At 44.1% G+C, this 12,382-nt stretch overlaps 1 protein-coding gene across 1 annotated transcript; it reads left to right on the top strand.

Annotated features, from left to right (window-relative positions):
- Nucleotides 1-213: 213 nt before the first annotated feature.
- metap1d (methionyl aminopeptidase type 1D (mitochondrial)) lies at nt 214-3,180 on the top strand. Its single transcript, XM_084480899.1, has 10 exons — nt 214-270; nt 638-798; nt 1,107-1,256; nt 1,519-1,667; nt 1,794-1,836; nt 1,987-2,150; nt 2,452-2,549; nt 2,642-2,689; nt 2,774-2,852; nt 3,015-3,180. Exons 1-10 carry the CDS (start codon nt 231-233, stop codon nt 3,097-3,099), a joined length of 1,017 nt encoding a protein of 338 aa, XP_084337025.1. The 5' UTR covers nt 214-230; the 3' UTR covers nt 3,100-3,180.
- Nucleotides 3,181-12,382: the final 9,202 nt, after the last annotated feature.

Raw genomic sequence — 12,382 nt, 5'->3', positions numbered from 1 at the left:
TTGTTTTTCTAAATCAATAAATAAATAAAAAATATATACACAAAATATTATAAAGCATTAATAATAATAATAATAATAATAAAGTTGCTTTACAAAATCAATTATTGTAAAGCAATAATAATCACAAATAATTGCTTTACAAAAGCAAATATTTATTTACGTTTATAAAAGTGGGTATTTCAGCATCCGTGCTCGTATCCAGAGCACGTGACCACTGGCTGTATGACAATATGGCGGCGCCCTGTGTCGCTGGCTTTGCGTCGAAACCGGGTAATGCACACTCTTCTGTCTAACAGGATTGTTTGTGTTTGAGGTATTACAACATCTGTCAAATGTACGTACATTCAACACGTACATTTGACAGATATCGATGCAGGTGACGCGTGTCAGATCCGATATAAACAGCAACTACTGCCATTGACTCGTCTTAGTAACGTAACTGAGGCTCATTTTGGATGCTACTCAAACTAAAATCTATTTTGTATTACATTTTTCAAATGCAAATTATCCTTACTACGAAAACAAAAAGGCTTGTCAAGTAGACTAAGGCAGCAAGAATGTAACTTCTCCACCCCAATGACAAAACGTGCTCGGATTTGTCTTTGGAGTCCTGCCTGATAGTTATTTCTGTCTCCAGGTTTCCTCCGGAGAGTCTGTGCTCTGTGGATGCACTGTCCCCCACCTGCTGTCCCACGTCAACAACACAGGAGGTTCTTCTGGCGGAAGTGGAATAATTCAGATTATTCTCAACATGTTGTTCGGCCGGCTACCGTAAGGCCTGCTTACTCCGTTCCCAAGGTACAAATGAAGGGATTAATTAAGGGAACAACTGTTTTTTATTTAGGAGCGTTTCTCCACCATGCCATGTGTGAACTATTGAAAAGAGGCTTGTCTTTAATTTGATTAAAATACCACTGTCATCAAAATATTTTTGTTTTCACCATGCTATATGAATGTTTAGTTAAAAAAAAAAAAAGTATACGTTTTTACACAATCACAACTGATACTATTCATGTCAGGTTAAAATAGATCACTAAAGTTGAACTAGATCACTGGCAACTAAAATCTCCCAACGATCCGTCTCTCTCTGTACCCTTATTCCAAAGCACATTGTGCGACCTAACTATGTTGGCAAAGCAGCGGTCCCAGAATGGCCGGACTACGTAGAGCTCAAAGACCAGGAGCAGGTCGAGGGGCTCACCAAAGCCTGCCAGCTGGCAAGACGGGTGCTGCTACTGGCTGGACGTTGTCTCAAGGTGGGTCATATGCACGCATCCCGTCATTTGTGGTCTCGGATCAGTAAACTAGATGTTATTATCACATTCTCAATTAGTATCACATATGCTACGATGCAAAACAAACCAATTTGTTGTAAGTTTGTATCTTCTGCGAAAGCCTATGGCCAAGAATACAAACAACAGGGTGTCTGCTAGAATGCAAATGCATGTATGGTTGTCTGTCTCTCTGTTTTAAAAGGTATAATGCATTTGCCCTGTCGTTGTTGTTGTTTTTTTTTAGGTTGGCATGACGACCGATGAGATAGACTTCATAGTCCACCAAGAGACGGTTAAACACAACGCGTACCCCTCCCCTCTTAGATACGGGGGGTTCCCCAAATCAGTGTGTACTTCTGTCAACAACGTCATCTGTCACGGTATACCGGACAGGTACACGCGCACACGCACACGCACATGCTGCCATGCTTGTTTTCAGATGTAGTCAATTACTAGTCAAGAACTAGTGGTTGACCGAAGATAAATCTCATCGTGCTTAACCATGGTTATTTCTTGCAGTCGTCAACTCCAAGATGGGGATATCATTAATGTTGATGTGACTGTAAGTTGACGTGCCTTAACTGGTGCTACCATCACACTTAAGTGCACAAACAAAAGTCACTTGAATGTTATGAGTAGAATACCTTCCATAACCAAATGCACAAGGTACCAGTGTCAATGATCCCGTCTTTTTTTTTTAAAATTTATGTAGGTTTACTTTGAGGGCTACCATGGCGACACCTCAGAAACCTTCCTGATTGGCCAGGTGGACGAGCCCGGGCAGCGGCTGGTCGAGACGGCGAAGCGCTGTCGAGACGAAGCCATCGCTGCCTGCAGACCTGGCACTCCTCTCAGTGTCATAGGGAACACCATCAGGTCTGCACACCTCACTCCCTTTCCTGCCGATCAACCATCAGTCTTATCCTAGTGCCTACCAACCTCCCATTACTTCCTTCCTACCTTTCTTTCTTATTTTCCTTTTCTCCATTCCTTCCTTCCTTACTTAATTTTTCCTACTTATCTTTCATCCCTCCGTCCTTCCTTTCTTTACTTATTTACTTACGCATTTCCTTCCGTGACTTGCCTAGAAAATGCATGCATGGATAAAGTGTGTTACTCTACAGTTTGTGAAGTCATTTATTTTTGCGGCTAATGTCTTGTCGCGGTGCATTTTCAGCAAGATAGCCCTCACAAGTGGCTTTGAAGTGTGTCCCTATTTCATTGGCCATGGAATAGGCTCCTACTTTCATGGTCATCCGGAAATCTGGCACCATGGTAAACGTTTATTTTTATTCAAAATATATACAGGATTAATGGCTTTTTAATAACTAACTTCCATTTAACGTTCTTCCCCTTTTTTTCATAAGCAAATGACAATGACATGACCATGGATGAAGGCATGGCCTTCACAATAGGTAAGTCAATGTGTGCTCATGTGTCGGTTCCTAATGTCGTGTAAGGCTGTGAATGTTGGGAGTTCACCTTCCTCTGATTTGCAGAACCCATAATAATGGAGGGATCTTCAGAGTTCAGAATCCTGCGAGATAAATGGACAGCAGTTTCTGCAGATGATAAAAGGTATGTTTGTATGGGGTCCAACAAAGAGATAACAGCTAACCATTGCTGAGCTATCACGGTATCAACCTACAACCATAACTAACAATAGATAAGGTATACAGCTTTTACAATGCATCTCATTCATGAGATGTGCATTTTCAGATGTGACGTGTGCATTTGCAGGTCGGCTCAGTTTGAACACACGGTGGTCATCACATCTGACGGAGTAGATATCCTCACCAAGCTTCCAGAAGAGAGCGTTCTGTGACCCGGAGGAATCCATGTTTCCTGGCCTGGATATTAATATTTAGTGTGTATGTGTGCAGTGTGTAAATTTCGACTTGTATGTATAAAGACACAGATTAAAGTAACATTTTATTGTAAATTTCATGCCATACGTCTCAATGTTTTTACTTTTAAAGCGTTTCAACAATTGATCATTTTTTAGACAAAGGTTATAAAGGGTATGGTCTCTGGTGTACCTCAAACCGTAATAAATGTAGTTTAGTTTCCTTCATGCCTATGGGCTTTGGATAACAACGCATGAGTTGTTTGTTTTTAAACGGTGGATTATTGGCCACGTTGACAGGTCTGGCCTATCAGCAGTCGTTGATTATCTGTCAGCTGTCCTGCGCTGCTGACCTGAACTACAGTAAAGCAGGCATTTTGCTGACCGTGTCCCTGATCAACGTCTCTAGAGTCTGCACCACAAAATACCGGGCAGACATGGCACTAACGACACCTTTTTGAGGTAGAAGACGGTTCATTATGGTTGTTTTTTTTTATCCAATGAAAACCTTCATTCAGTATTATGCATTGTTAGCATACTGAGTAACAGAAACGTCCCTTAACCTATCAAATGAGCATAGTCAAACCCAGACTTCTCATTCATAAGGTTGATAACCAATGTCGAATACATTCAAATAAAGAGGCTTTCACATCCCTTCCCATGTAATCATGTTGTATTGCTCTTAGTGGCCCAGTTGCAAGTTCACCAACCAGCCAATAGATGGCAGCATGACTACATTTCAGCATGGACATAACGAACAGGGGTTTCTTCTGAACAGAATTGGCAAGTAGCACTAAGGTAACTACTTGAAGGTTAATCATTCAGCAGAGTAAAGCGAATCAACTCCCTGTGTTTAAAGTTGTTTCATGACATTGGCCATTTAAATGGTGCAATGTCGTTTTTGTGCTTTAATAAACATTCATAAAATGAAAAACTTACATTAACTACATAAACATACTCCAAATTAGCTTTAGTGCTATAGGCTGGCATTCATATTGCAAAACACTGCACTCTTACCAAAACCAATAAAGGTCAGATTTGTTGGCAGTTAAACTTCAGCCATGGCCTTGAGGCAGCATTCCTTGGCCATTTTTCATTTTTTTCTAATCTTTCTTGTCTGCAGTTGGATTTGATAAAGAATCTGTTCTTATTCTTACGTTAACCCTTATTTCCCTGCATGTACTTTAAATTAATACATAGTAAACTAATAAATTAGTTTACTATGTATGTGGACATCACAGTCTTGTCCCTTCTCTGTGGATGGGACAAGTTCTGTGGATCTGACTGCAAGGCTTTCAATTTGGTGAGCTGTGTGTGTGTGTGTGTGTGTGTGTGTGTGTGTATGTGTGTGTGGTGTGTGTGTGTGTGTGTGTGTGTGTGTGTGTGTGTGTGTGTGTGTGTGTGTGTGTGTGTGTGTGTGTGTGTGTGTGTGTGTGTGTGTGTGCGTGCGTTTGTACTGTAGAGCGTACCACGATGCCAGTTGAAGTTTGCGTGTGCAGGAGGGATTAGTTAAATAAAGGTGGGTCAGCTTATCTCATATGATTAGCTTCAGCTAAGGAAATGATTCACACTCTGACTGGATAAGGTCTACAGCAAATCATCCAGTGATCCAGTAAATAGCCAAGTCATGAAACAACACAATATTTCATTTCAACATTTGACTTCACATTCCAGGTATTTCAATCTCAACACACCTAACAGCTGTAGTGCCCAACCATCTTCTGTGCAGGATGTTCTGTCTCTCTTCAAACAAGACAACATTGCGCACGATAAACTAACACAGCAGGATATTGGGTTATTGAAGAACAGGGCGTGTAGTGTGCTTCTTTGTACAGGCATGTGTCTTCCTGTGAGTCAGGAGCAGTGTTCAACCATTCACCGTGGTCTCCCTCCATGTCGAGGCTTGGCCGTGGACACTGTGAGGTGCAGGGAGGCTAGGCAGGAGTTGGGACAAGTGAGAGTTTGTGCCTTTTTTTTTTTTTTTTTTGCGTTCGGTGCACGCAGTTGAAGGGTGAGTAAGTGTGGAGCTCAGAGAGGGAGGGATATAGAGGCAGGATACAGAAGGGCTTCTTGGGTGAAGGGAGTGGTAGGGTGAGGTGTCGGATTGTGGAGGAATTCTCCCTTCTGTGTGCAAGTTGGGACGCATCCTCCTGTGCTGTGTTGTTTTTTGGTTGCTTCGATTTAATTCTTTGCTCTACTGTATCCCATTCTGAACCTGAGCTTAAGGGCTCATTATTTTAATAACCTTTTTTTACCCAGCCATTGTTCACGGATAAGATTATGAGTATAGACCTTTATCGTTTCTATTGCATTTTCTCTTAATAAATGATACATTGGTCCCATATGTGACTCCACCCCCTGCATTCACGATGTAGGGCAGATCCAATGTATGGAGGATTACATCTAGGAACTGTTCTGCAAGCAGTTTAGTGGTTGGGTGAAATCCTCTTTATAATCCACTCAGTCCAGGAAGTGTTGAAGTAATGTAAATACATGTGTGCGTGTGCATGTGCGTATGTGTGTGTGTGCGTGTGTGTGTGTGTGTGTGTGTGTGTGTGTGTGTGCCATTATTGCTATTTATGGTTGACACTACTTGTGATATATTACACTCACTTGTTACAAGTGACCATGGGAATGCCTGGTTTCCTTGGTTACCGGTGGAAAATCACCACGGTACTAGCATTCCAAGTACCTGTGAAGACAGGTTTTACACATTCGTACGCACTGGACAAGCAAACAGTACATAAAATACTAAGTAAGTAATACATAATAAGTAATACAAGAACTTGCTGTGATACAGAACATTATAAAACGGGTGGCTTAAATCAAGCGATCTGATTGGTTCCCAACTGTATATTGAGCGTATACACACAGCTATGACCATCTCTAGCCTAGCCTTCTCTCTGAAGGACGCTACAGTGTGTTGCATAGCAACCGCCGTACACTTTGCAGGCAGCCAGGAGGGACTACTTTTTTGTATTTGTTAAAAAAAATGCTTTTCCGACTTTCTCACTTTTTCAAAATTGAGGGTGTCTATGACTTTCTTTTCGCCATACTTACGTAACCGTTTTATAAAAACAATAGATCACTTCAGTCAGTGGTATGTGCTCATTATACCACAGTTACCCCTTAACTGTGGTATAATGAGCACATACCACAGCCTGTCGTGATCTATTGCTTAAGCAAACCATGGCAGGTAGACACAGGTAGCTCGTTCCACCGTGCAAACACTATGTTTCTCTCTTCCCAAGTATCTAAGTACCTCCCTCCCATGTTGGAAATGTGAGAATAATATAGCTTGGTAGACAAGGAACAAACACACTGGAATCCTTTGGTCCAAATCTGGCAGGCGAGCACATGGTTTGATCAGAGTAACAACTTTGGTCGTTGAGGGACAGCAGAGTCCATGGCTGCACTCTGTGCTGCACTGTTACGCATGCAGCTAGTATTGTCTGCACGTCGCCTTTGAAGGCAGAGGTGGAAAATTCCAGGTTCAGAAAGTAAAAGTTGTGCTCTTGTCCCTTTCTCTTTGCTCCGCCCATTAAATATGTAGGCCGACCACCTGATTCTGCTCATCAGGCCCAACTATAGTTGTGCCAGTTAGCAGATCCCTGTGGATAACTTCACATCAAGGGAATAACTCGTACTTTTTGAGCCATTTGGCCAATTACTTTTTTGTGACGTTGTTATCGTCCTCTTAATAATAATTAATGCATTGAATTTATAAGGTGCTTTTCAAGACTCCAAAAGCGCTGTATAGTGAGGTGAGGTGTGTGTTGGTGTGTGTGTGCTGGTCAATGGATGCATAGTTTAAAGATATACATTTTTAACGCATCAATTCCACATTTTACCTTAGTGTTGGTTGCAGCCTTATACAACACCTTCTTGAAAGTGGACAGTAGAGGCTATGGTTTACAATAAGGGCCTGTCTCTCTGTGGTCACATGTTACAGTTGACCCACAGGAATGCATTATTTAAATCAATGTCACCAGACTCTGGGCTGGGCTTGCCTCTACTTGATTGACACTCGTAAGGTTGAACCTTTTCCTCTTCTTCCCCTGAGTAACTCCCTCCCTTTTGAAACTATGGAAATGTTTTTGGCGTGGTACATATATAGGGTGGATATGAAACCTGAACCAGACCATTATCACTCCTTTGTTCCTTCTGCATAATGGAGGCAACACATTATAAGTCTGTGAAAATGTGTGTCTCGTTGCTTTCTCCCCCAAAAGAGCAGAAGGGTGAGCTACAAAATGGTGTCTGGAAAACCAATTCATACAAAAAGATGTGAATCTATTTAGCAATGTTTCAGTATTGGCCGATTTGTGTATATTTGACCATTATTCTACCACAATATTAATGATAATTTTACAGGAAACATGATCCAGCAGCGAGTATTGTCATCTGTAGCCCTGCTCAATCTTCTCAACGGTGGCAGTCTGCATGGTGACACTTTTGCCGCTGCCATAGATGCATACAAGTACAGTCTCAAAAGGAAGTTTAAAGAGTGCATTAGCCCTTAATGTCTGGATCAAAGGGGTGAAGCCACACCAGAAGCGCTCGCACGCCTGGTATCTTGGTCTGCTACTCTCTCTCTCTCTCTCTCTCTCTCTCTCTCTCTCTCTCTCTCTCTCTCTCTCTCTCTCTCTCTCTCTCTCTCTGGTGTCGACCGCCCTGCACACTGGGTCTGTTTCTCTTGGTCTCTGGGCCAAACAAACCTGTTTAACAGCTGATAGGGATAGCCCTTGAGCTTGAGCCTGTGTGTGTGTGTGTGTGTGTGTGTGTTAGGACTCATTATACACCCATCATGTGTCTAGTATAGGTCTGTCTAATACAGTGTGTGGTTGAGCCCAAGTAGTATCAGAGCATGATAAGATAACGCCTCAACGCAAAGCATGGAAATCTGTTTTATGACTCATGAGCAAAACTTCACTCACTCTTTCAGATTGGTCTCCCTCAAATCCCAGTGTACACATGTGTCATGGGTCAGCCAACAATCTGTGTAATTCATGCTTAATGTTGATGGCATTTAGATACTGTAGAGGCTAATACTGTGTTGATGTTCAAGTTATGATGCCTTACTCGCTGTCAATTCAGATGTGCTAGGAGCAGCATCTTTCAGTACACCCCCCCCCCTTTACTCACAAAAAAACAGTTCAATACAGCATTGATCTCTACAGCACTGTCAGCAGACAACTTAGGGAAGGTTGCATTCATTTTGAACACCCCGCCCAGCTGTTCCAGGGATGCATTGGCCATCTTCTACCATCATCAACCACCACCACCACCACCAATACCACCACCACATCTACACCAACACAACCACCACCACCACATCTACACCAACACAACCACCACCACCACCAATACCACCACCACATCCACACCAACACAACCACCACCACCAATACCACCACCACATCAACACCAACACCACCACCAACACCACCACCACCACCAGCAATAACACCACCACATCAACACCAACACCACCAGCAATAACACCACCACATCGACACCACCACAACCACCACCACCACCAATAACACCACCACATCCACACCAACACCACCACCACCACCACCACCAATAACATCACCACACCAACACCACCACAACCAATAACACCACCACCACCACCAATAACACCACCACATCGACACCAACACCACCACCACCACCACCACCAATAACACCACCACATCCACACCAACACCACCACCAATAACACCACCACATCGACACCACCACCACCAATAACACCACCACATCGACACCACCACAACCACCACCACCACCAATACCACCACATCGACACCAACACCATCATCACCAACACCACCCGCATCACCACCACCAGAACCACACCATCATCACCAACAGCACCACTAACTTAACAACCTCCACAACCACCACCGCCATCACCACCATAACCGCCTGTCCCAGTTTGTTGAGTATTTTTATTTTGCATTAAATCTGGTCTCTTTGTGGATAAGAAATGTGAAGAAGTGATCCCACCACGAGTGAGTCAACATATACTCTTGCGTAATTTAAAATGAGCTACAGTGTGTCCTCTTGCACAAGCGGGGATAAACATTGATTAAGGATTTAGGCATTTGACAAATTCATTGAGGATTGAGGCGGTTCCAAGGAGGGAGAGAACGTTGGGCTCTGTTTTGCCAAAACAACCCAGAAGCTGGCAGTCACTGCGGCACGGTTGCCAGGGAGACGCAAGTCTCTCTTATTAGTAGAAAAAAAAACAATGAAGAGAATTACACAGGCACGTGCACAAACGCACAAACACACAAAAACAAACGCACATGCAAAAACCCACACACTCGCACACACACACACACACACACCTGGCATCTACTCTAAGCCCACCTGTCCCCAGGGAGACCCCCTCTTAACAATACTGTAATCTCACGTTACATCCACTGGGCAGACCCATGCATGGAGCAGAGGGGGTGCACGTGTCTGGGGACCGTGGGGGGGGGGGGGGGTGGTCTAGCAATGTATTGATTGTAATCAATATGCTCCTTAGCGTGTGAGGGAGAGTCAGTGACAGCTCACTTTCGTGTGTGTGTGTGTGTGTATGTATACGTGTGTGTGTGTGTCTGTGTGTATGTGTGCAAGTGAGTGTGTGTGCCTATGTGTGTCTTTGTAAATCTGTGTGTGTGTGTGTGTGTGTGTGTGTGTGTGTTTGCTTGAATTTGCTTGCAATGTTTTAAATATGAGACGATGGCTCCCTCTAAGAATGGGGATCAATACAGTGAATAACCAGAACACCCTGGAGGATTGCAAATGAGAGGTTTGTCCCCTCAATGTCACTTCTTTGCTCACTGAACAGCTCTCTTTCTGTCAAACTGTTAACCATGATAGATATTTGAAATGAATAACAAGGCAGTTGGAATTCATCTTCATCCAGTTTGTTTGTGTTTGAGGGACAGATTCATTGTATTTGTGTATTTCCAAACATAACTATCTCCTTCTGTTTGTGTGGATTTACAGAATGTTAAAATTCCTCAAATTAGAAGGGGTGCGTTTGTTTCATCACTCTCGAAGGACCCCAGTGTAACAAAGTAACATAAAAAGATACGATAAACAATGGTTCATCTGGTCGAAGAGAATGACCACTGGGGGACTCTAATGACATCACCACCACTGTCATGGTATGTGAGCGTATACACTGTGATGTGAATCCCTTCATCGTCTTCCTATGAGATCTTCCTCCCCCCCCCCCCCCCCCACACCTTAAAAAAAGAAAGGAATGCAGGCGCAGTCCTCTGTGACAGCGACGAGCCACGCGTCTGACGGATGCCTCATCTGCTTCCCATGGTTTCAATCAGACCATGCTCACGATGAAAACAGGGAGTCTAGAGAACGGTTGTCATTAAAAGTTATAGTGCATGAATCAAATCGCGGCACGGTGCGGAGGATTGTACGCATCGAGGGTAGTCAAAAGGTTGTGAAACACTTAGTGTGTGTGCGTGTCCCTGGGTATGTGTGAGTGCTCGTACCTGAGTGTGTGTGTGTGAGTGTAGGTACGTACGAGAATGTGTTTGAACGCGTGTGCGTGTATGTGTGTGTGCGTGCGGCAGAGTATGTGCGTAAGTATGTAAGTGTGTGTGAGTTTGTGTGCGAGTATGTGTGTGAGTGTGCTTACGAGTCTGTGTTTGAACGTATGTGCTTGTATGTGTGTGTGCAGGTCGCAGAGTATGTGCATGAGTATGTGTGTGTGTGTGTGTGTGTGTGTGTGTGAGTGTATGCGTTACCCCGGGCTATCTCTTTTGCTGCTGGGTCATAAAGTGACACACCCTGGTTATGACACGGTGCCTAATCTGTGCCACGCCCGCAGGTGAGTGTGCACTGCTCACACACTCACTCACTGGGTATCTTTGTATACTTGCTCTGTATACTTGGCTCCGAAGCAAGGGTGGGGCTGGGTCGGCTGTCGGGTAGAAGGTGGGTCGGCTGTGGGGTAGAAGGTGGGTCGGCTGTGGGGTAGGAGGTGGGTGTGTCTGGGTGTCGGTGCGCTAGCACAGGCTAGTCTGAGCATGGCAGTCAAGATGTAGTCAGCGCTTGTTGATGTGTGTGTGTGTGTGTGTGTGTCTAGGTGTGTGTCTGTGTCTGTGTGTGTAGGTGTGTGAGTGTGTGTGCATGAGAGAACACGTGAGAGTGACTTTTCAGGGCTTGGTTTACATGGCTCAGCTCTTGAGCCTCCGGCTCTGGATTTGCCTCTTCCTTTGCTTGAAGATGAATTATTTTCAGTGGAAGACAAGGGACACATCTTTGTCAAAATGATGGTATGGCTTCACACACCATAGTTAAATGAAGTGTACTGTATACTGTAAAGTACTGTATACTTTACAGTATACAGTATATATATATTATTATTATTATTTATTTTTTTGTATTTTATTGTATTTTGCACAACTGTCGTCTTTGCTCTTTGCATACATCAACACAACATACACAACAGAGTCGGCATCTCTGTGTGCAGGATCTCTGTTTATTTATTATGAAGATTCCTGTGTGTTTGTGTGTAGACAGTAACCTTTAATTCTCCCTAGAGACAGAGAGAGAGACAGAGAGAGAGAGAAAGAGAGGGAGAGACAGACAGACAGACAGACAGACAGACAGGCAGACAGACAGACAGACAGAGCGCACTCAGAGGGAGAGAGAGATCTGACAGATTGCTCTCCCTCAGAGAGATGAAGGGTGGGGTAGTTGGTGATGGGTGGGGTGAGTGGGACAGGGGTGGAGATGACAACAGTCAGTAGTGTTGGAGGGAGTGGAGGGGGTGGGCACATTTGGGGAGTACTGGACAATGGATGCAGAAGAAACACACAGGGATACGTTGTGATTCATGGCTGTCGAAAATAATGCATAGTTTGCTGTGAAGATTGAAAGCCCATGACATATGGGCCAACATCTAACATGGTTTGATGCTCATGCACACGCACACACACACGCACGCACGCACGCACGCACGCACGCACGCACGCACGCACGCACGCACGCACGCACGCACGCACACACACACACACACACACACACACACACACACACACTAGGGTGGGGCTTATGGGTGGTAGAGGAAGTCTCTTATGTCTGCTGATTAAGTCGTTGTCCTCTGGGCACTATGTCCACTGTGTCCTCATCGTCATCAACACAAAAACACACACAGACACACACACACACACACACACACACACACACACAAAACACAGACACACACATGGAGTACAGTCTCTTGAGC

Source organism: Micromesistius poutassou (genome assembly GCF_964030765.1).
Source record: "Micromesistius poutassou genome assembly, chromosome: 16".
Classification (NCBI taxonomy): domain Eukaryota; kingdom Metazoa; phylum Chordata; class Actinopteri; order Gadiformes; family Gadidae; genus Micromesistius; species Micromesistius poutassou.
The sequence above is the reverse complement of the archived record's forward strand: the minus strand, read 5'-3'. Positions and strand labels throughout refer to the sequence as shown.